At 40.9% G+C, this 26,001-nt stretch overlaps 1 protein-coding gene across 1 annotated transcript in view; it reads left to right on the top strand.

The window, feature by feature from the left end:
* The window catches only part of ksr2 (kinase suppressor of ras 2), a 403,663-nt gene that overhangs the window by 302,577 nt on the left and 75,085 nt on the right, over positions 1–26,001 (top strand). The window contains exon 16 of the mRNA XM_072587303.1: positions 10,711–11,087. Coding sequence (XP_072443404.1) covers positions 10,711–11,087 — 377 coding nt within the window. The remainder of the gene's footprint in view (positions 1–10,710; positions 11,088–26,001) is intronic.

The raw sequence follows: 26,001 nt of genomic DNA, 5'->3' as shown, positions 1-26,001 counted from the left end.
GAAGGTGAGTCCTTTGCTGAGGACTGATCATTTGTCCTCAGTGAGGGGGAGGTCTGGAGGGATGGTGAACGCTCGGCAGGGCTGGGAGCTGAGATCTGGTGTGGGTGTGGAGCTGGGAGTGGGGGTGGTGCCTGTAACTGGAGTGGGTGTGGTGATGGGAGGAATGGGGGTGGAGTCATGAGCAGGGGTGGTGTTCCCCTCAGGGTTCTGGGGGGCGGGGATGGTGACAGCAGGATTTGCAGGGGGCATGTCAGCAGAATGCAGGTGAGTGGTGATGGTGGGGGCGGAAGTCACCGAACGTGTGACATCAGCGATGATGTGACGGGTGGAAGTGATGTCACGTGTAGTGCATGAGTAGTTGTGAGGGGCAGAGGTGGCTTTAGAAGCGGCTATGATGGGGGCGGAAGTGGCATCATCAATCACCGTGGGGATGGTAGTTGCACCAGCCGCATGGCTAATGGCGTGCAAGCAGTTCCAGAGATCGGGGCGAATCTACTGGAATGTTTGAGGAGTGCTAGTTATGGAGATGGATAGATAAAAGTTTGTTGTACTTACAGTTTTTGATGTTTGAGACAGTGTTGAAATACTGTTTGTTGAGAGTATGAATTCTCCTGAGGATGTAGTACAGAGTGGGTCCTTTGCAATTGTGAGAGAGTGTGGCCCTCAGCTGTGGCAGGGCTAACTGTAGAGAGGTTAGGTGCCAGCACATTGCTGCGAGCGTGGAGCGGAGGATCTTGAAGGAGAACCGTTGCTGGGTGTTTGAACCTGTAGTCTGCACTGTTTGTCCTGTTTGGATCCGAACTCTGCTGGTTTAAAAGTGGTCCGAAATCCGTGTGGGATGAGTTGGTTACGGAGGCAGTCACTGAGGAAGCAAATGTGGCTGTAGTAGTGAGTCTGTTTCAGGACATGGTTGAAGAGCTTCAGGGCAGAGGAAATGACCTGGGAGTTGCAGTGGGAGAGGGACTCCCTGAGATTCTTGTAGAGAGACGAGGAAAACTTCAAGGCAGGCATCCTTGCAAGAGGATTCGCCCTGATTCAATAAGAATGCCACTCATTCTTCTAGATTCAAATGAGTACAAGCTAAGCTTACTCAACCTCTCCTCGTAAGACAGTCCTTCCATATCTGTTATCAGCCTAGTGAACCTTTTCTGGAGCATCTCTGGAGAGGTCCAAAACTGTTCACATTATTCCAGCTGTGCTTTGAATAGTGCCCTGTATAGTTTTAGCAAGATCTTCCTATTTTTGTATTCCATTCTCTTTGAAGAAGGACCAACATTCCGTTTGCCTTCCCTGTTACGCGCTGAACCCAATGCTAGCTTTTTGTGATTCATGAATGAGAACTCCCAAATCTCAGCTCAGTTTGAGGGAAATATTCCATAATCCCTCACTGTTTTCAGAGTCAAGGCCTTCGTATGATCAAAGATGGCTATATACAGAGGTTGGTGCTATTCCCTGCACTTTTCTTAGATTTGTTGTGGACTAAAATTATGCACCTTTGTGGGCAGAAACTGTAGTGAGACTTAGGGAGGAGCTCTGCAGTCAGTGGAAGGATGTGGTTGAGGAAGATTCTCAGGATGATGCCCTTTGCTGAAAAACTTCTTAATTTTCACAGTTAGACCTGTTTCCTTTCTTGAAAATGGTCAGTTACAGCCTCGCTGAGATGTCCCGGTTTGGTCTCTTAAGATCATGAGTATAGGAACAGAATTGGGCCTTTCGGCCCATTGAGTCTGCTCTGCTATTTGATCATGCCTCATACATTTTTCAACTCCATTCTCCTCCCTTCTCCCTGTAACCTTTGAATCTCTGACTGAGCAAGGACTAATCAATCTTCCTTCCAGACAAGGGTAATGAGGTCATGAGTTCATGACAAGCATGGCTGTCTGCTGTATTTTAGTACTTCAGTGGGGATTCCATCTGGAGTCTTTGTTGTTTTTCAGCTGCTGGATGGCTTTGTCAACCTCATGGCAAGTTGGAGGTGTGCTGAGATGGCAAGGGTAGTGTGTCAGGTGGTGAAGAGAGCACTTGCATCAAAAGAATAGAATAGAGTATCCTTTATTGTTACGTGTACTCCATTGTAGGAGTGCAGTGAAAAGCTTTTACAATGTCTGCCTCTTATGGCACCATCTCAGGTACAAGTGTCTAAGTACAAATCTTGGATAGAAAATAGGAATAAAAAGTAGTTGCATTTCTCTACAGAGTTTGAAAAATAAGTTAGAAATAAGACATCGTTAAAGGATTAACATTACAGTCAGTTAAAAAATTTCAAATAAGCATAACGTTGTAGTAACTCAGCACAGGACCTTTGCATGTGGTCTGACCGCCCACACCAGACTCCAATCCAACAGCCATCCCTGGTCCACTCTGTACCAGCACTCTGTTGCTCCAAGGTAAATTCTAGGACTGCTTTCCCCATGTCAGTCTCTGCCCAGGACTCGCTGCTTCCCCATGCACTGCTCTGGGGCTCATTCTTCTTGTGCTGCTCTGGGGCTTGTTACCCTTGTACTGCTCTTGGGTTCGCTGCCCACACGCGGGTATGGGACTCGCTGCTTGGGAGCTGCTTCCCCTTGCGCCGCTCTGGGACTCGCTGCTCCGGGGCTGCTTCTCCATGCACTGCCCCGGTGCTCAATGCTTGCACGCTGCTCCTGCTTGAGTTGGTCCCCAAAGTTTGGTCTCCAGAGGTTGCTGGCTGCCTCTCAGTCTTTGAAGAGAGACTGTGAGCATTGTGTGACTACCTACACCACATGGATTGTAGCTATTCAAGAAGGCAGCTCACCATCACCTTCTCAATGGCAATGGGCAACAAATGCTGACTCAGCTAGTGAAGCCAATGTCCCATGAATAAATTGTAATCGTTCACAGGCTGCTTCTAATTTTCCATTCATTTAAACCCTGATAAGCACAATAAGCATGTTGAAAATGAATGCAAATATAAGGCATTAGGGGTGGGGTGAAATGAACAGGGTAGCGACTTAGCAGGGATACTTGTGAATACAAGCGGCTATTTGGAAAAGTACAGTTGTGCTTCCTGTGTTGGCTGGCTTGCTGTAGTCATGTGATCTCTACCTCTGTTGCACCTTTGTGTGCAGACTGTGGCAGCCATTGAACACATGACTTGGAAGATGGTCGTGGAGTGGTGCAGCTGAAAATGTATGAATTTCTTTGAGTCTTCCACACAAACTGACAACAATGAAGAGGTTTAAAACAAAATGCAGCTTCCAACTCTAAATTAAAAACAGAAAATGTCAGAGAAACTCAGTAGGCAGCATCTGTAGTAGACAGAAACAGAGTTAACGTGATGAATCTGAACTGACTCTTCAGAACTGCAATTTTCACTTATAGGGTGAGTCAAACTGGCTGCATTTTTCATTTTCCATTTCCTGCTTCTGTGGAAGTAAAAAGGAGATATGAGACTGGATCAGAATTTTTTTTCTTTCTCGGTGGCACAACTATGAAATATCTAGAAAATTAATTTTAAAACCTGAGCAAATAAAAATAGCAACAATGCTGTTAGTACTACAAACTGTATTGTAGCCTAGATCTTGCTAAGAAGCAGAAAGAGCAGACTGCAGAGATTGATAGTTTTGAAGACATACTTAAGCCACATAATTAATGTTACTTGTTGTTTAATAAAACAAAGAACTATAGACTATGGAGATCTGAAATAACCAAAAACAGAAATTGTTGGAGAGGATCAGCAGGTCTGGTGGAATCTTGGGGAGGAAACACACCTACCATTTCAAGTCCAGAAACCCTTCTGAAGTAGGGACATATGACTTGAAACATTAACACTGATTTATCTACACGGATATTGCCAGATCTGTTGAATTTCTCCAGCAGTGTCTGTGTTTATTTGTTACTTATGTATGGTGTATGTTCAACATCAGAGCTGGTGGAAAGGGTGACTTGATCAGTAAGTAAATCCACTGATACAACTAGTTAAATCCTGTGGCTTTGGACAACTAAAAAATGATCTCAGAGATAGGATTGTTTTAGGTATAACAGGTTCTACATGAAAACGCATCTGATGAAAGAGGAGAAACTTATTCTCAATTAAGTTATGAAATGTTCAGAAATTCTGTGGAAGTCAGTCAATACCAAGGATATATTATTGGGAAGATAGGTAAGGCTTTGCATTAAGCTAAGAGATATTCCAGGCTGAATGAGGACAACACATTGAAAGAACGAAAGAAATATTTGCAGAAAAACTGGGATAGGTTCTGGGCCCTCTTTTGTTTGTCAATTATATAAATGATTTGGATGAGAATATAGAAGGTACGGTTAGTAAGTTTGCAGATGACACCAGAATTGGTGGTATAGTCGACAGTGAAAAGGCTTTTCTAAGATTTACAAAGTTATCTTTTTGAACTGGGTCAAAGGGCTGAAAAATGCCCTTGAAAAAAAAAGTATTACATTTTGGTACAACAAACAAGAGTAGGCCTTATACAATTAATGGTAGGGCTTTGGGTGGTGTTGTAAAACAGAGACACCTAGGAGTGCAGGTACATAATTCTTTGAAGTTTGCATCACATATAGACAGGGTGGTTAAAAGGGCATTGGCATGCTTGCCTTCATTGCTCAGTCCTTTGAGTATAGGAGTTAGGAAGTTATGTTGAGGTTGTATAGGACATTGGTGAAGCCTCTTCTGGAATGCTGTGTCCAGTTCTGGTTACCCAGTTATTGGAAGGACATTGAGCTGGAGAGGGTGCATAAGAGATTTATCAGGATGTTGCCATGTGTGAAAGGATTGAGTTATAAAGAAAGGCTGGGACGTTTTTTAACTGGAGCGTAGGAGATTGAGAGGTGACCTGATAGAAGTTTATAAAATAATGAGGAACATAGAAAGAGTGTTAATGGTAGTCTAGTTTTCCCTAGAATGAAGGATTTCAAGACTAGGGAGCACATTTTTAAGATGAGAGGAGCAAGATTTAAAGAAGACATAAGGCAAACATTTGTGTGTGGAATGAGCTTCCTGAGGAAGCAGTGAATGTGGGTACAGCTACAACATTTAAAAGGATAATTCCATGAATAGGAAGGGTTTGGAGGAATATGGACCAGGATGTGGTAGATGGGACTAGTTTAATTTGGGATTATGTTCAGCATGGACTGGTTGGACCAAAAAGAGTTTATTTCCATGCTATATGACTATGGCTGTTCTGTAGCTTTCTGCAGTCTTTTTTCATTTAAATTATATTCAGTTCCTCTATTCTTTCTGCCAAAGTACATAACCTCATGTATTTCCACTTTTGTTGTCCTAGCATTGTGCAAGCAATGCTCTTTCCCACCACTAAAAATAAATCATGGTAGTTGCAGGACATTAGGCTCTCCTTCTGACACCTTCCCTTGCCATTTCTCCCACCCTCCCTCCTCCTAACCCAATCCCAATGAAGCTGGAAATTCTAGTCAAGTTTTTGAATACTGCTTGTAAAACATCCTTGTAAAACATTGATGTGAGCAATGCTATAGGACATATGCAAGATATTTGTGCAAAAGCCTGCTTAATTTCTATCATACTTCCTCTATCATACTTATGCCATCACAGCTAACACATCTATTGGCTTTCTTCACGAGCAGAAAGTCTATGGAAAACCTGAAATAGATTTTTAAATGTCTTACACTCATCTGTTACATCCAGTATGTGATATCTGCGGTACAATTGTTAAGATGCAAAATGATCTGCAAACTAGAAAGCTTCTCATTATTCTCTATCCTAAAATTTACAAGGAGTTGCCATGGTGCTATTACTAACCTTTACTAAATTGTAAATCACTACAATTACCTAGATTTGCCTATTAGAGCAGTAAAACATCAGAACCGTGCTCCAGGTTCAAGACTATCAATGAGCAACACAACAAGACATCCGCTATTTTCCTTGAAGGTTTATAGGAAATCTAAAGCTTGCAAAAGTTTGCAAAAATGCTGTCATTTATATTAACAACTGTAGCCATATCAGAAAACTACTTAGTGTGCTTGATATTAGATTGCTTCAATTCTTGGTTCCCTACCTTCAGACTCCTGAGAATCAATAGCCCAGAATATGGGGATAACTCCAGCAATGTGATGGTACATCATTTGACATTGTAAAAATCAGAAATCTCTTATTACTGAGAGTGACTGCTTGATTGAGATAGTACAGAAATGAGCATGCAGCATTGACGCAGGAAGTCTGTTTTCAAGCATGTAAAATAGGGCACCACAGTGTTAAAAGACTGTGGTGCTGGTTATTAATGATTCAGCCAGTACACAGTGTCCTCTGGGTAAGAAAGTTACTAACTTAAAGAACTGATGCATTCCATAAATTGAGCTTATTTGCACGAACGTGGAATTGTCAAGAAATCAACAGATAAAGTGACAACTCATAATATGTGTTTCAGAGTGAGGAGTGAGCTCAGTAACCATCCACTGAGCAGGGTACATTGATGTATTTTGTGAAGTTCTTCTCTTTTAGTGTAACCTATTTAACCCACGTTTTGCATGACAATAAGCAGATCATTGAAACAACCACCAAAAGTAATATATATTTCCTCATTATTGTTTCTCAACATGATACCAAATCAAAAATAAAATTGGCATAAAAGAAGTGATCAAGATGACAAAAAAGCAGAGCTTTAATGAAAAGCAGTTTAGTTGGATGAGATGAGGGTTCATGATTCGCTGTTTCACTGTGCATCAGACAAGGAAGCAGGCATCTGCAAAGCTTTTTTGTTCTTTGGATGCAGATGGCAGTTGGTACAAAAGAGGAACATACATGAAATTGTTCTGAATTTTTGGTATTTTATGGGGCCTGTAAAGGACAGGATGACTTAATTAGTTGGGAATCAGGTTTCCAGATGGCAGATTGAGACTTAGAGATGAAGTCAGCAGAGTGGCAGTGGCAGTTCACACCATCCTGAGTCAAATTCTTACTTTTCATACATTTGCATGCTAAACATCCTCACCATCTCAATTATTTGACATGTAAGTCCTAGCCTCAATGTTAAGCCTGTAGTGCATGGAAATCTCATGGCAACAGTTTGTTTTCAATTAAGGGTAGCATGCAACTGTGGGATTTGACTAGGTGTGTCTGAAATCAGCCGTTTGCCTTTTCCTAACTCTGTGGCACATGGGAGGAGCAAGAGATAACACCTTGCATGGAAGCTCAGAATCTGTAAGAGTTTGTTAGATTAGATTAGATTCCCTACAGTGTGGAAACAGACCTTTCACCCCAACAAGTCCACACCGACCCTCTGAAGAGTAACCCACCCAGACCTATTTCCCTCTGACTAATGTACCTAACACTAAGGGCAATTTAGCATGGCCAATTCACCTGACCTGCACATCTTTGGATTGTGGGAGGAATCCAGGGCACCCGGAGGAAACCCACGCAGACACAGGGAGAACATGCAAACTCCACACAGATAGTCACCCGAGGCTGGAATTGAACCTGGGACCCTGGTGCTGTGAGGCAGCGTTGCTAACCACTGAGCCAGCGTGGGGATAGGGAGGTGCATTCAATGTGGTTGTTAGGAGGGAGGGGAGGTGGAATGAAATGGGAAGGGCTGGATGTGAAGGAAGTGTTGTGGGAGACTGTTATTTGAAGTAATGAAAATGAGGGGGTAAAGCATTGGTTCAGTGTTGTCCAAATGGCAGGTGTAATGCAGGGTGTTGGCTGATAGAGGGAACCTTCACAATCAGGGAAGGGAGTTCGATCTGAAAGAGGTGGGCCAGATTCTCTCTAAAGTTGGGATAACAGAAGATCTCTTGGGTGGCTCACAACACCAAAACACTAAGATTGCAGAGGGGAGAGTCTGGGATCAGAGTGGGAATGCCAAGATGGACAAATGTTAGCTCAGGAAGGATTACACATTGGAGGGTAACAGAGTCCAGGGTAATGGGAGAAGGTTGATATATCAAGAATATGCAAAGTGGTATGGAGGGAATCAAGGGGATTGGGACAAGCTTGAATGTGACAGGAGGATCATGAAAGGTAACAAGTTCTAACACAAAATTGACAGTACTATCTTCACAATGCCTCCAAAAGCATATTGAGGTCATGGTTTGGAAGTTGAAGAGAGACAAATTGAGTTTGGAGGGTATTGAGGCTTGGGTGTAGACAATGGATGCAGTTGAAAAGCTCATGTTCATTAATTCTTTAAATGAAATCCATAGAGCATATGCTGTCATTTATCTATTTATCACACGAATTGATTGCTCAAATATATATCATGCATTATATATTCATGCAACCTCAGGAGGAAGAGCAGTGAGAGACAAGGAGGGCTCTTGCCAATCAGTAACTGAGGCCACAACATTAATAGAAAGCAGCACCAGAATGGAAGGTTATTCAAGGTTCCACCATCCAGGAAATGCATAATAGAAGACAAACAGTGGAGTTCTTTTGGTGCTGAGATAGTGATCCTACCTCTTGGCCAGGAGGTGAGGATTCAAGTCTCACCAGCTCTACAGTTGCATAATATATCAGAACAGGTGCATAGAATAAAAGACCCCTGCACCGACCCTCCGAAGAGCATTCTACCCAGCAGCTCCTCCCAATCCTATATATCTCCATTTCCGTACATTTGCCATAGCTAATCCACTGAGCCTGCACATCCCTGGATATTATGAAGCAAATTAGCATGGCCAATCTATCTAATCTGCACACCTTTGGACTGTGGAAGGAAACCAGAGCACCCAGAGGATACCCACGTAGACACGGGAGAATGTGCAAACGCCACACAGACAGTTGCCCGAGGGTGGAATCACACCTAGGTCCCTGGTGTTGTGAAGCAGCAGTGCTAACCACTGTGCCACCGTGCTGCCCAGGCTAATTAGAAAATATCAAAAGATGGCCAGTGAGATATCAAGGTGTCTCCAGAATGAGAACTAATTAGCTGCAAATATTGGAGAGGCAATGCCAGAGATGATTGAGGGTATCCCAGGAAGAATTGTAGAGCAGGACCTGCAGCTACATGGTTCTGGTGGAAATCCAACACCAAAATAACTGTGACACTCAGTTTTTTTTCTTCGCTACTGGAATATTCCAGGGCTCCACAAATAATCATTGTGGCATGTCAAAGGCTGCTGTATAGAAGTGCATAAAGGAGGGGCACAGTGTCCTTTACTGTCCTGCAAGTGAATTCCTCAAAATCATCACTGGTGGAGATAACCAGGAGAGAGTCCATCAGGCTTCAGGATCTTTGCTTGTTTTCCTAGACTGCAAGATTACACTAATGGTCATTACAATTCCCTAGGATCAGCCAGCAATGTTTGCGAATTGTAAGAGTATTTCCTTTTTGGAATGGGCAACTAGTTTATGGATGCAGGTAAAGAATGATGCATTTCTGTGCTTATTCTCAGATCTTTCACAATTAGAACATTTTACACAGTTTGCAGCTCCCAGAATGTTTTACACATCCCAACCTAATTGAACTTAACTTCCTCTAGTAGGTGTGAAATAAACTATATTCCTGGCAGTTATTTAGGTCTCTGGATTACTAGTCAATTGGCATTGCCTATACACCACCATCTCCCTGTGAAGAGGGGGAGTCTGATCACCATCCCTGTCAGAGAACCTGACTGTCACATTCTCTTTTGCGGTCTTTTTAAAATTCTTGATTGAGTAGACTGGGAGCGACCTCTAGAGAGAAAGTGCCTCTAACTTCTAATTCTACCTCCTGGTATGCCAAGCCACTGATAAAATAACCTTCCTATATTGCAAGAAACATTCCCTATTATTTCATATGATGCCTCTATACCCTTTTGTAGCTTGCCAATCAACTGTGGAACATTTTTCACTAACTAGTTGCAGCACTAATCAGTAACATCCTTATGTAATCAGCACATGGATGCACAAGAACTTGATATTCACTAAGGATCAGTATCTGTGCAGACAGCTGATGTCTCAGAAAATGACTAAGAATTTAGATGTTAACATTGAAACATAACCAAAATGATATAAAATAATAAGTAAAGCTGAATATTTGTTCATACTTAAGGTTTCTGATGAATGCTGAAGCTGTACTTTTGCAGTTCAAAACTATTTTTATTATTTCATTAGATTACCCAATCCTAAATTACCCTTGAGAAGGTGGTTATGAGCCACTTTCTTGAGTTTGATTATTTGAAATCAGGCTCACAATTTTGTCATGAGTTTAGAGAAGAACACGAGAGTGATTGAAATGAATTGCTAGATACAATTATTCCAAAATCAGAGGGTTATAGTTTAAGGATAATAGGTAAACCTTTTAGGTTTGAGATAAGGAGAAATTTCTACATTCAGAAAGTAATGAATCTATGGAGTTCAATACCACAAAGTTAGTTGAGGCCAAAACATTACGTCTTTTCAAGAAGTAGGTAGATATAGCTCTTGTGGCTAAAGGAATCGAGGGATATGTGGGCAGGGTAGAATTAGGGTATTGAGCTCAATAATCACTCATGATCATATTAAATGGAGCAGTCTCAAGGAGTTGAATGGCCTACTCCTGCTCCTATTTTCCACATTTGTGTGTAATAAAGACAAAATCTTTCTTCAGATTAAATTGGAGAACTAGTTGTCGTTATGTGGGACATTTTGCATTTACCTAAGAGAAACATACATGGGAGCTAACAGTTTTGAAGGTAATCATGTTCTATGTGGCAAGCACAGTTGGAAGTTTCTTAACTGTGTTTTCCTAAGAACCATGAAATGCATAACAAAAATTGCTTAATTGATTCAAACTCTTTATGTTTTCTTAGAATGAAGATGCGAATGATGAGGCTTATAAGTCTGATGGTTCTGAAGATGATTTTGAAGAGATGAATCTTTCATTGTTGTCTGCACGTAATTTTCCACGAAAAGCAAGTCAGACTAGCATTTTCCTGCAGGAATGGGACATTCCATTTGAGCAACTAGAAATTGGAGAACTCATAGGCAAAGGACGCTTCGGCAAAGTCTATCATGGTCGTTGGCATGGAGAGGTAGCAATCCGTTTGATTGATATTGAAAGGGACAATGAGGACCATCTAAAACTTTTCAAAAGGGAAGTGATGGCATATAGACAAACTCGACATGAAAATGTGGTACTATTTATGGGAGCCTGTATGAGTCCCCCACACTTAGCTATTATCACCAGGTAAGTGATGGCTTAATATAAATTATTTGTAGGTTATCAAGAAGAGACAAGAGATTAACAAAAATCTGTCCCCATGAGTGTGATATTCCAGTATCAAGTATCAAAACAGTTCAAGATCATTTCCAAAAGTTGCAAAACACACATTCCATTTTTCTTTTGGTTGAAAGACCAGATATAATAATTGCTGCAGTTACTATTTGATGTAACAAATGTCTTTACTTGGTAGTTAACTCACTTATTTAAAGCTTAACAGATTAAAATTATCATATAGTTATCCTATGTTCTGGCAAGCATATGGCTTAATAAGAGCAATGAACAAGTAATGAAGGTTTACCTTTCCCTTTTCAGCTTGTTCTGAAAATTAAAGTGGGAACATGAATATGTAAATGGCGTGTCTTCGACATTATGAAAGTCAAAGTTTGGCCAAAATTCTGTGTGGTTATATTGCTATAGTTTTAGTCATCACACATTCAAATCGTAACATTTGGAAAATGGAAGTCATTTTGAAAAGAGCTTTCTTATTGAACCAGTCAGACCTTATTTCATATGCAACACTTAGAGTAAACTTCATGTGGTTATTATCTGCAGGTCTAAGGGTTACTGTGAGAATTTTGATTTGAAGGGCTCTGTTAAGGTATTCATATTGATTCAGTGGTATCCATTTGATTGATGCTGTACTAAACATGGTTCTCAAAGCAATCTAGCTGCTAAGTCCAATAAAGCTGGGAGGTAGGTAATTCACATGATTTGGGTTTCTCAGCAAGTCTTGTGTAACTACCACCTGAAAGAAAATGAAGGCGGACTTCAAGGAAACATTGAAAATCGGTGTGAAATATTTCTAATGTTAAGAGCAGCACCACTAGTTGTCTCCGAACATTAAGACAATCAAGGAGTGAATGTCTGCACATGCTGCATGCATGTACTACTCACTTTGTTTGATGGTGTGCTCAGTGCAACCTGTAATTAACAAAACTTTATATCTTTTAAACTTTTTAAAATATTAAATATTTAACAATATTTTATAAGTTTTGTTCAGGTTTAAGGAGGAATATTCAAGCTGTCCACTGGAAAGCAGTGCAAGTTAAAGTAAAGAAACTGGCTTAAACTATACCAGGAGCTGATCTAACTTATTACTTTCAGAAAAGACAAATATAGACATCTCACTATGACTTAACAGTGAAACTTTGAACAGAGTATTGAGTGTTGAGTGAGTGAGGTAATCAGGAGAAGTGGGAATAGGCATGCTTCTTTTGTTTTCTAAACTGCTTCACCCTGCAGGAATTAGTTTCTCTATTGCAAGAGAAGTAGCTAGACCTTTAATGAGTGTCTGGTACGTGGTTACGGTCTATTCTTTTCCAAAAGTGTAATATGGCAATGAATTGGGAGTAAAATTAATAAAAATATAAGAAGGAAAATAAATAATTGAATATAACAATTGAACAGCTAATAAAACCACATTAAAAATGGCAGTAAAGGCATGATGATACAGCTGCAACATGTGGGAGCTTCTGAATATCAATGAGATCCAGGGCAAAGACATCTGCAGTGTTTATGTAGCAACATATAAAATAAGAACCTTTTGACCCTTTGAGCTTGCTTCACCATTCAATATGATTATGGATGATCATCCTACTCACTCTTCTATTCCCACTTCCACCCCAAACCTTTTGGTCCCTTTTGCCCTAAGAACTATATCAAAACTTCTTGAAAACTCCAGTCCTCTGTGACAGAATTCCACAGGCTCACCTCTCTCTGGGTGAAGACGTTTTCCTTGCCTCAGATTGAAATGTTATATCTTAAATTGTGGCTCCTGGTTCTGGAATTCCTGGTAATGGGGAACATCCTTCCTGCATTTACCCTCTCTCGTCCGGTTAGAATTTGAGGTTTCTATAGCAGGTTTGCTCGCTGAGTTGTAAGGTTTGTTTTCAGACATTTTGCCACCATAGTCTGAATGAAGCACTGCTGGTGTAGCCTGCTTTCTATTTATATGTTTAAGTTTCCTAGGGTTGGTGATGTAATTTCCTGTGGAGACATCATTTCCTATGACGATGTCATTTCCTGTTCTTTTTCTCAGGGAGGGGGTAGTAAATGGGATCCAAGTCAATGTGTTTGTTGATAGAGTACCGGTTGGAATGCCATGCTTCTAGGAATTCTCTGTTTGTGTCTCTGTTTGGCTTATCAGAGGATGGATGTGTTGTCCCAGTGGAAGTGGTATCCTTCCTCATCCATATGTAAGGATACTAGTGAGAGTGGGTCATGTTGTTTTGTGGCTAGTTGATGTTCTTTTATACTCGTGGCTAGTTTTCTGTCCAATGTAGTGTTTGTTACAGTTCTTGCACGGTATTTTGTAAATGATATTAGTTTTGCTTGTTGTCTGTATAGGGTCTTTCAAGTTCATTAACTGCTATTTTAGTGTGTTGGTGGGTTTGTGGGCTACCATGATACCAAGGGGTCTGAGTAGTTTGGTAGTCATTTCCGAGATGTCTTTGATGTAGGGGAGAGTGGTTAGGGTTTCTGGATGTGTTTTGTCTGCTTGTTTGGGTTTGTTGCTCAGAAATCGGTGGACTGTGTTCATTGGGTACCCGTTCTTTTTGAATACAATGTATAGTGATTTTCCTCTGCTTTGTGTAGTTCCTTTGCGCTGCATTGTGTGGTGGCTCATTGAAATAATGGTCTAATGCAGCTTCATTTGTAGATGTTGAGGTGGTTGCTTCTGTAGTTCAATATTTGGTCCGTATGTGTTGTTTTCCTGTAGACGCTGGTTTGAAGTTCCCCATTGGCTGTTCACTCTACTGTGACATCTAGGAATGGCAGTTTGTTGTTGTTTTCCTCCTCTTTAATGAATTTTATGCCAGTAAGGATATTATTGATGGTCTTGAAGATTTCCTCTAATTTGTTTCGTTTAGTGATGACAAAGGTGTCATCCACGTAGCGGACCCAAAGTTTGGGTTGGATGCTTGGCAGAACTGTTTGTTCAAGTCTGCTAAGTCATTACTGCCTCTGCTAAGAACCTTGATATCGGAAAGCCCATGGATGTTCTGTTGGTTTGTCTGTAGAGTTTTGTAGTTTAAAGTGAAATGGGTGTTAAGGCATAGATCCACTAGTTTGATGATACTGTCCTTGCTGATGAAGTTGGTGGTGTTTGGTGTATGTGTCTTTGGTTCTTATAATAATAGAAGATAATCTAAAGATAGAAGAGGATAAAATAATGGTCTCCTTTGACGTAACAGCCCTGTTCACATCCATCAACATCGACCTGGCCAAGGAAACACTGACTACATTATTAAGTGCATGACCCACTCTTACTAGTCTCCTTACACACGGATGCGGAAGGACACCATTTCGACTGGGACAACACATCCATCCTAGGACAAGCCAAACAGAGACATGCATGAGAATTCCTAGAAGCATGGCTTTCCAACCGGAACTCTGTCAAAAAATACATTGATGGATCCCATTTACTACCCCCTGAGAAAAGAACGGGAAATGACATCACCATAGGAAATGATGCCACCACAAGGAATGACATTACCAACCCTAGGAAACTCAAACATATAAATAGAAAGCGGCTACATCACCAGTGCTTCTTTTGGAGGCTCACTGAAGATGTTACCTAGTCTGGGAAACATCTGACAATGAACCTTCCAGCTCAGCGAGCAAACCTACACCTAGAACCTCAACCTGAGTGACAAATCTTCTCAAAACTCATTTCTATGGCATTCCTCTATCATTCTTTCAAATTGTAGTGAATATAGTCCTGACTGATCTAATCTGTCTTCATATGTCAATTGTGCCATCCCAGGTATCAGTCTGGTAAATCTTTGTTGCACTCCGTCCATGCCAAAACATTCTCTATTAAGGAGAACAAACTGCACAAAATATTTCAGGTTGTCTCACCAAGGCCCTGTACAATTGCAACAAGACATCCTGCTCTTGTACTCCAGTTCTTTCTCTGTGAAAGTGAAATTGCCATTTACGGATTGAGAAGCTTCAGCTCAGGTTCATTGAGCTGGAGTCTGAGCTGTAGACACTGCAACACATCAGAAAGGGAAAAGAAAACTTACCTGGAAATTATTTACCAGGAGATTAACATCCATAAAGATAGGTCTTCTGATTTGTTCAGTGATCAGGAACAGGTGCCTATGGTTCATCTAAGGCATTGAAAGGTAAGCCAGAGGCAGGAGTGCAGGAAGCTCAGCTTTTGCAATTCTCTAACAGATTTGAGGTTCTTTAACTTGTTTGGATGAGAGTCTGGTCTGCAGCATGAATGAGCTCACCATGGAACAGGCCATAAACATGAGGCTGAAAGTGGAAAGTAGTTATAGTAGGGCACAGTATAATTGAGGAGGATAGACATTGGTCCCTGCAGCCAAATGCAAGAATCTGGAAGGCTGTGTTAATAGAACGTAGAACATTACAGCGCAGTACAGGCCCTTCGGCCCTCGATGTTGCGCCGACCTTTCATACCAATCTGAAGCCCATCTTACATACACTACTCCATGTACATCCATATGCTTGTCCAATGATGACTTAAATGCACTTAAAGTTGGTGAATCTACTACCATTACAGGCAAAGCATTCCATACCCTTACTACTCTCTGAGTAAAGAAACTACCTCTGACATCTGTCCTATATCTATCACCCCTCAATTTAAAGCTATGCCCCCTCGTGCTCGCCGTCACCATACTTGGAAAAAGGCTCTCTCTGTCCACCCTATCTAACCCTCTGATTATCTTATATGTCTCTATCAAGTCACCTCTCAACCTCCTCTTCAACGAAAACAGCCTCAAGTCCCTCAGCCTTTTCTCGTAAGACCTCCCCTCCATACCAGGCAACACCCTAGTAAATCTCCTCTGCACCCTTTCCAAAGCTTCTACATCCTTCTTATAATGTGATGACCAGAACTGTACACAATACTCTAAGTGCGGCTGCACCAGGTTTTGTACAGCTGTAGCATAACCTCATGGTTCTGGAACTCAATCCCTCTATTAATAAAAGCTAAAACACTGTATGCCTTCTTAACAACCCTGTCAACCTGGGTGGCAATTTTCAAGGATCTGTGTACCCGGACACCGAGATCTCTCTGCTCATCTACACTACCAAGAATCTTACCATTAGCCCAGTACTTTGCATTCCGGCTACTCCGACCAAAGTGAATCACCTCATACTTGTCTGCATTAAACTCCATTTGCCACCTCTCAACCCAGCTCTGCAGCTTATCTATGTCTCTCTGTAACCTACAACATCCTTTGTCACTATCCACAACTCCGCCGACCTTAGTGTCATCTGCAAATTTACTAACCCACCCTTCTACACCTCATCCAGGTCATTTATAAAAATGACGAACAGCAATGGACACAATACCAACCCTTGCGGTACACCACTAGTAATTGGACTCCAGGATGAACATTTCCCATCAACCACCACCCTCTGTCTTCTTTCAGCAAGCCAATTACTGATCCAAACTGCTATATCTCCCACAATCCCATTCCTCCGCATTTTGTACAATAGCCTACTATGGGGAACCTTATCGAACCTTATCGAAAATCCATATACACCACATCAACCGGTTTACTCTCATCTACCTGTTTGGTCTCCTTCTCAAAGAACTCAATAAAGCTTGTGAGGCATGACCTATCCTTCACAAAACCATGCTGACTATCCCTAACAAATTATTATTTTCTAGATGATTATAAATCCTATCTCTTATAACCTTTTCCAACAATTTACCAACAACTGAAGGAAGGCTCACTGGTCTATAATTACCAGCGTTGTCTCTATTCCCCTTCTTGAACAGGGGAAGCACATTTGCTATCCTCCAGTCTTCTGGCACTATTCCTGTAGACAATGATGATTTAAAGATCAATGTCAAAGGCTCGGCAATCTCCTCCCTGGCTTCCCAGAGGATCCTAGGATAAAACCCATCCGGCCCAGGGGACTTAACTATTTTCACATTCTGCAGGATTTCCAATACCTCTTCCTTGTAAACCTCAACCTGACCTAGTCTAGTAGCCTCTATCTCAGTATTCTCCTCGAAAACATTGTCGTTTTCTAGAGAGAATACTGTTGAAAAATATTCATTTAGTGCTTCACCTATCTCCTCTGACTCCACACACAACTTCCCACTACTATCCTTGATTGGCCCTAATCTTACTCTCGTCATTCTTTTATTCCTTAAATACCTATAGAAGGCCTTAGGGTTTACCCTGGTCCTATCCGCCAACAACTTCTCATGTCTCCTCCTGGCTCTTCTGGGCTCTCTCTTTAGGCCTTTCCTGGCTACCTTGTAATCCTCAAGCACCCTAACTGAGCCTTCACATCTCATCCTAACATAAGCCTTCCTCTTCCTCTTGACCAGTGATTCCACTTCCTTCGTAAACCATGGCTCCCGCACTCTACAGCTTCCTCCCTGCCTGACAGGTACATACTTATCTAGGACACTCAGGAGCTTTTCCTTGAATAAGCTCCACATTTCTAATGTGCCCACCCTCTGCAGTTTCCTTCCCCATCCTGTGCTTCCTGGCATCAAGTGTTGCCTGCTTGATGCCAGAATTCTGAACTTATAGTGGGAGCAGGAGGATCCAGTCATCATGGTCAATATAGACACCAAAGACAACACAAGGAAAGAAGTTCTGTGTTGTCAGTATGAGGAGTTGGGTATGAAATTAAAAGGAAAACTTCAAGGATAATAATCCCTATATCATTGCCTGAGTCACATGCAAATTGGCATAGACATGTAAGATTGGAAAACAAGAATGTGTGGGTCACAAACTGATGCCGTGACACTGACACCAAAATAGGGGAAGTTGGGGCTGTACTGGTTAGGACAGTCCAGCCTTAACAATGTTAGGACCAGTGTTCTGGTGAAATGTATCACTAGAGGAGTAGAGAGTATATACTGGGGACAAGGGACCAAATTTTAGAAGATGTGGTAAAAGAGTGAGTAGAGACAAGGCAAGAGGGAAAGTATTAATATGGGAAATTATAAACAAACCATGAAAGGCAGGTCTAAACAGTACTAACATAAGTGTAAATCAGTATTTAAGGCGAAATTACAAAAATTGTAGCAGAGCAAAACTAAAAACTCTGTGCCTGAATGGACATAACATTTGAAACAAGCCATGTGAATTGATACTGCAAATAGAAATAAATAAGTACAATCTAATAGGCATTACAGAGAAATAACTATAGACTGACAAAGATTGGGTTCTGAATATTGAAAGGTACATGATATTCATGAAGAATATAAACTTAAGAAAGATGGAAGGTCAATTCTGTCAATTAATAATGATTTTAGCACAATAGAAAGGGATAATCTAACATCAGAAAACCAGGATGTACAGCAGTTTGGGTAGAGATAAGACTCATGTTAAGAAGTCAAAGTGAAAACAATGTGTAGGGTCCCAAAAAGTAACCACACAGCTGGACGAAATACAAAGAAAGGAATAGTGGAGTTTGTCAAAAAATGTACAGTAATAATTATGGAGAATTTAACCTACATATAGGCTGGAAATATTCTGGAATCAACCAAAGAGCAGCCTATACTAGATCTAATATTGTATAATGAGATAGGATTTGTTAATTACCTCACAGTCAAGATATTCCACGTCTTAGCTATCATAATGTGATTGAATTTTGCATTCCGTTTGAGGGAGTGGATTGGATCCAAATCTAATATTTTAATCTTAAATGAGGGTGGTCATGAGGAGATGAAAGCAGATTTAACTGAACTGAATCTGCAAATTAGATGAACGGATAGGTCAATAAAGATAAAATGGCAGCTAGTTAATGGTTTTTAAGGAGCATTTCAAAATGCACAGAATAGATACATTCCAACAAGAAAGAGACTTTCCAAGAGACAAACACATCATCCATGGTTAATAAAATTTGTTAAAGATGGGATAAAACTTAAAGAAAAAGTATTAAATAGTGTCAGATCAAAAGATTGGACAGAATATTAAAAAAGGCAGGCTGAACTGATTAAAACATCAATAAGGTAGGAGAAATAGGATTATAAGTAAAATCCAGCCAGAAATGCAGAAACAGCTAGTAAGCGTTTCTGTCGTTTTTTAAAAAGAAAAGAGATAACAAAATGACCATTATAGAATCATAGACTCTTTGCAGTGTAGAAGCAGGCCATTTGGCCCATTGAGTACACATTAACCCTCCGAAGAGCATCCCAACCAGATCCTCCCCTACCCTATTCCTGTAACCCTACATTTCCACCTAGCCTGCACATCCCTGGACTATGTGGGAAATTTAGCATAACTAATCCACTTAAACTGAATGTTTTTGGATTGTGGGAGGCAATATGGGGTGAATGTCCAAACTCCACAGATACAGTTACCCAAAGGTAGAATTAACCCCAGGTCCCTGGTGCTGTTCGGCAACAGTGCTAACCCCTGAGCCACTGTACCATGTCGTTCCTATTGCAAGTAAGTCGAGGGAATTAATAATGGAATACACGAAGATGGCAAATAAATTAAACAGATTCTTTTTTGTTCTTAATTATTGAGGATACAAATAACATTCCAGGAATATCTGCAAGTCCGGAAGTGAGGGAGAAACTTAAGAAACTTTTATACTCGCCAGGGAAGTAGTACTAACCAAATTGTTAGAGTTACTAAACGACATGTCCCTGGTTCCTGATGAATGTTCTCCTAGGGTCTTAAGAGAAGTGACTGATGAGCTAGCCGATATGTTGGCTTTATTTTACAAAACTCCCAAAATGTGGCAGAGATTGTATTAGATTAGAAAATAGCAAATGTAGCTTTTTTATACAGAAAGGGATGGAGATAGAAAGCAGGAAACCATTGGCCAGTTAGTTTAATATCTGCACAGGGAAGTTTTTAGAGTTATTGTTAAAGACATTATAGCAAGACACGTAGAAGAAATTAAGGTAATCAGGCAGAGTGAATATGATTTAGAGAAAAGGAAATCAAGTTTAACCGAGTTATTGGCATTCTTGGAAAAAGTAACGTATTGTGGAAAAAGGTGAGTAGTGAATGTACTGTCCTTGGCTTTCCAGAATGTATTGATAAAGCGTCACAGCAGAAGTTGTTGCAGAAAATAACTCATAGTGTAGGAGTAACTTTTCGGCATTAATAGATAATTAGCTAGTTAACAGGATGCAAAAAATAGGCATAAACAAGTCATTTTCTGGTAGCAAGTGGTATTTCATAGGGATCAGTGCTGGTGCCTCATCTTTGTCCACTTTCCACACAATATTTTGATGAAGCAAGGAAACTCATGGGGCATGACCTACTCCTGTTCCTAATTCATAGCACTATAACTCAGATCCCCTATCTGCACATCTTAGAACATCATCAAAGAGTCTACATGTCTTGTTAGGATTGGGGTCTGGAATGGGGATGCAGGTTATGTTGTATGTTTTCGGAGACGGATTGGGATAGTTTTTTGTCACCGAAGTGAGTCTCAACGAGAAAAGGCCCCTATCTCAAAGATGGTATAGGTTATAGTTTGTTAATAATCAGGTAACATTGCTAAGTAAGTTGAGAATTGCTTGGAAGCTTGTTGAAAAACCTAGAATCCAGCCCTTCACTGCACAGATCCTTCATATATATTCTGTCTTATTCCGATCCAAGCCAGTATAATATGATCAGATTGGCTGCACTTGAGTGTAGTCTCCAACATTAAACCTATTAGAACAACTACACATGTTTTCTATTCATTTTAATTGATGAATATTTTTGAATAATAATTCTTGAATTGTGTTGTCTATTGATACAGACCATTGATTAATGTCTAGCTCAGGAACAACCTTTCCTGTTATTGGGTTATATATCATGGTCAGTATGCTTTTACTAGACATGCTTATGATATCATCACTGCAACGTCAGGTATGATGGTAGATTGGAGAATTTGGAAATGTTTTATTCAGGGAGAAAAGGCTAAGAGGAGATCTGATTGAAGTTTTCAGAATCATGAGGGAGCTGCAAAATGTAGATCTAGAAAAACTGTTCCCTCTCATGAATGGATTGAAAACAAGAGGGCACAAATATAAGGTAATTTGTAAAAGAAGCAAATGTGATATGAGAAACATCTTCCTTCACACAGCAAGTAGTTGGGGTCTAGAACATAATGCCTGCAAGTATGGTGAATACAGGTTTAACTGAGGTATCTAATGAAGGATTAGATGATTATTTAAATAGAAGAAATACTCAGGGTTATTGGAAAAAGGCAGGAGAATAACACTTAGCAGACTGCTCATTTGGATAGCTGTTCAGACATGATGAGCTCAACAACCTCCTTCTAGATGTTAACAGTTCTGTTTCTGTGATCATACCATACAACCTAAGGTTAAAGTAATCTCATTCTCCATCTTACATCTGATCACTAGAAGAATGACATGCTCTGCAAGTGTGCTACTCTGTTGTGATATATTAGGTTAATGTTAGCCCAGACACTTGTGAGTCTGAAGAATAATGCTTGTACATATTAGTTAGGTATCTTATCAATACTCAATGTCCATGTCAATTACCTCATGCTACATTAGGTAAAATACCATGTTGAAGGCAAAGTCATGCCCCCTTTTATGCCAAAATTCACCACTACATTGAACTTCTATGGTTTGAATTGTTCACAATGATGGTTACCCACCCCCAGCATAATAGTCAGGCAGGGGTGAGCCTGCCTGACTGGACCAGGAAGCCAAATTTTACAGTTCTCAAGCTGTTTACTCGCTTTTAGTTTCTTTTGCCATATTGGAGAATAGTTCACCTGTGATCAGATGGCCAACGCTCAACAGTCCCAGAAGTGCAACTTTACTGGGGCCAGTCAGACATGCCCTGGCAATGAGGTAAGTGGGATGGTATAAGACTCGAACTGTTACAAGGATTCAAACTTGGGATAGAATGTATAATGTTACTGGCAAAGATGGGCTGTCATTATATGCCACATTTTTGTGCCATTCTAACATATCTTGAATAGCTCATCTGCAATCACTCTGTGACATCTGACATCTAACTATGCCAAGTGTGAATTTTAGAAGTTTGGTGCAGGGTTTCTGTCCATGGCTCTGGCAAATGATCTTCTGTGATTCTACATTGCCTGCCTCAATTATGTATGCACCACACCTGCACAGTGCCATGCTTACACTATCATGCACTCTCCAGTGTGAGAACCTTTTGACATTACTGGGAGCTCCTGGGATTTCTGACACTAGCACCATATTTAAAGCTTTGTACCAGGTCAATCACTTCCAGCACAAGTAGTCCTTCATATTACACATAATGTGAGGAAAATAATAAAGGAACAGTCTCTGAGGGCACATAGGTGACACAGATAACATTTAATTGGAAATAGAATTTTTTTCTGTTTTACATTATCACGTGTTTGATTGACTGTCATAGTAATTGCAGCTGTAAGGATGAAGCCAGAGATGTGCAGGTTAGGTGGATTCGCCATGCTAAATTGCCCCGTAGTGTCCAGGGATGTGCAGGCTAGGTGCATTATGAGTATATGTTGGGGTCTGGTATTGGGTGGGACACTCCTTGGAAGGTCAGTGCAGACTTGATGGGCCAAATGACCTCTTTGCCAGATGCAGGGATTCTGTGATTCTAACACAGGCTATTGATCCTTAGTGCTATACCAAATTAGAACTGTGTTGATGGGAGTTCTGCTCTTTTCCCAATACTCAGTATAGCATAATATTTTGTCATTGTTCAACATTGGAAGATCACATGTTAGAAACCTTTTAAACAGTTGAAGTTGCTTCATATCATATTGTTCTATAGAAGTTAAGGAAAAAAACAATACAAACCAAACAAAATTGCATTTGCTTCTGGGAATGAACAGGGGCTTGCCTTTTAAACAGCAACAAATTTACGGTCAATAAATAATCACTTCACCTTACTCCGATTTATTGGAAGTAGATGAGAATTCAGTTCTGTTACATTGCTGTATCATGGTAAATGTGATGTTCCTCCTGCTCAATGTCCTCATCTTCCTCCTCAGAAGATTGCTGCCGCTCTCCCAGACTTTCAGTGTCTATCACTTCCTGTCTTTGCCTGTTCCTGTTGTGCAGTGCATGGTGAGGAAGGATTATGTGGCCCATTCTGGATTGGAAGAAAGCAAGCAAGCCAACACCTCAACAGTTGTTCTAAGCATCAGTACTCACCTTCAAATGAGACCTGTCGTCTGCTTCATGATGATCCCAGTGAAGATCGGGCAGCACTGTATCTATGTTCACCCTTATTTAGGAGTTATGTAACAAAGTCACCTACCATTGTTGCAGTTCTATGATGAAGACATTCTGGGTCTCGTCTACCTCTACCGCATACTAAGGTGACCTTCAACTGTAACTTGCTCAAGTAGAAACTATTTGACATCTGCTAGAAGTTGGTAACTGCATCAGTTCCTCCTCCATTTCTCTGCACTGTGGTGACAGCAATGGTGTGGCTGGATCCATTGGTCATTGTCCCAATGAACCTACATGAAGACCAGAAGCAAAGCAGGTTCTTAGTAAAGTGAGCAGTCAGCATTCACATCACAAGTGACAGTTTAGGATTGCCATTTCTGTCAGAAGCTGTTATCTGGAATTATTAATTCCTGCATGTCATCTCTGAATGATCAAAGGGTGATGACAACCCTCATGGACAGAGTCCATGTGAACTGTTTCAAAATGCCCTTTTGACTGTTACAAGATCTCCAAAGAGGTCTAGGATTCCACATGATGGATAAGCATCACTGAGGTACATAATCAGATTGTTTCAAGGACCCCTGATAACAATGATAACCAAAAGAAATTTCAAAATTTCCTTTATGACGTGCATTCTGCTAGTAACCATGATATCTTGATGACCATAGGTATTGGAAAGTTGTTTAGCCTCTTATAATTGCAGGCATTTGGCCTTTCTAATGCTTATGGCCCACCTTGAGAATACTGCACATACAGGACACAAGACATTTCTTACAGAATTGTATTTAATTGTTTGTTTGAAGTGAATTGACCATTAGTATTTTTTTATTCACTTTATATTTTTCTGAACCCTGCAATAAAAGAAAATATGACCATCACCCCTTGACATTCTTAAAAATCACACAGGACCAGGTTATAGTCCAGCCGGTTTATTTGGAGACACCAGCTTTTGAAGTGCTGCATCTTCATCAGGTGATTGTGATGCAGGGTCATAAGACACAGAATTTATAGCAAAAAGATTAGTGCCATGCACCTGAAATGATATATTTAACAAACCTAGATTAAGTCTTTCATATTTTAGAATGGGTTTGCTGGCTTCAGTTCTTTAAAATGTAAATCCCAGAAGTTCTTTTAAGTCGCATTCTCAAGATAACTTCAAATTTTATAACAGAAGATGCTCAGACAATGCATTCAAGGTGTAAGATTAAAGTTTGTCTGTATCCCCATCTTGAGTCAGACTGGTTCTATTTCTAAAGTGAAATTTACAAGGTATTACATGGATTGACTGCCTGTAGGTTATGCAGTTTTTGAGCAAAATAGAATGCACATGCAAATATAATTCTGCAATTATAAATTCATCCCATAAATTTACATGCATGTGTACGTGTAAGAGAGACAGAGTGAGTGTGTGTGTGTGTGTGTGTGAGAGAGAGAGTGTGTATGCTTGCATGGGTGCAAGCTTGGTAAAGTATGTGTGTGAATGTGATGAGGTATAAGCCTATGAGAGTGTGTGTGCATGGGTGTGAGTGTGGGGGGTGTATTTTTGTGCATATGAGAGAAAGCTTGTGTATGAGAGACAGTCTATGTGCATGCATGACTATGTAATTGTTTGTGTGTGTGGTGTGTGTAAGAGAGTGCATAGTGCAATGGGGTCACCCATAGTGTGATATGAACCCAAGGCCCCGGTTGAGGGCATCCTTATGCGTACCAAACTTGGCCATCAGCCTCTGCTTGGCCACTTTGTGTTGTTGCCTGTCCTGAAGTTCGCCTTGGTGGATGGTCACCCTCCATTCCTGGACATCTCTGGGGATAGTTTGGCCGCCAATATCCACTACAAACCCACTAAACCCCACAGTGACCTTGACTATATATCCTCACACCGTGCTTCCTATAAAGACTGTATTCCATTCTCCCAATTTGTCCTTCTCTGTTGCATCTGTTCTGATGATGCCAACTTAAATTAGGTTCCCTTTGAAATGTTCATCTTCTTCCTCAACTGAGGAATCCCTAGCACCATAATTTACAGAGCTCTCAGCAGAGTCCGACCCATCTCCCGCATTTTGACATGCACCCCTATCTCTTCCCTCTATCTCTTCCCTCCCACAACAGTAATAGTTCTCACGTCTAGTCCCAAAGTATCTACATCCAGGGGATCATTAGCCTGGCAGGGACCGTTCCCTATAGGGTTCCCTGGTCCACTTCTCCTCCACTCCCAATACCTCCCCACAGCTTCTCAGTTTCTATGTCTGCAACTACAGAAGGTGTAACATCTGCCCATTTACCTCCTCCCTCCTCAGTATCCAAGGCCCCACATGTACCTTCCAACACTTTACCTGCACTTCATTCAATCCAGTCTACTGCATTTGCTGCACTCAAAGTGGTTTCCTCTACATTGGGAAAAGAGGTGCAGACTGGATGACTGCTTTGCAGGATGCTTGCGATCTGTCTGCAAAAAAGACCCTGAGCTTCCAGTTGCTTGCCACTTCAATACACCAGTTTGTTCCCTGGCCAACACCTCTGTCTCAGGCTTGCTGCAGTACTCCAGTGAAGTTCAGTGCAAACTGGAAGAACAGCAATTCATTTTCCACTTGGGAATCCTGCAGCCTTCTGGACTCAATGTTGAGCTCAACAACTTTAGATTAGATTACTTACAGTGTGGAAACAGGCCCTTCGGCTCAACAAGTCCACACCGACCTTCCGAAGAGCAACCCACCCAGACCCATTCCCCTACATTTACCCCTTCACCTAACACTA

Source organism: Chiloscyllium punctatum, chromosome 17 (assembly GCF_047496795.1).
Source record: "Chiloscyllium punctatum isolate Juve2018m chromosome 17, sChiPun1.3, whole genome shotgun sequence".
Taxonomy (NCBI): Eukaryota; Metazoa; Chordata; class Chondrichthyes; order Orectolobiformes; family Hemiscylliidae; genus Chiloscyllium; species Chiloscyllium punctatum.
Note: the sequence above shows the minus strand (reverse complement) of the source record. Positions and strands in the feature narration are given on the sequence as shown.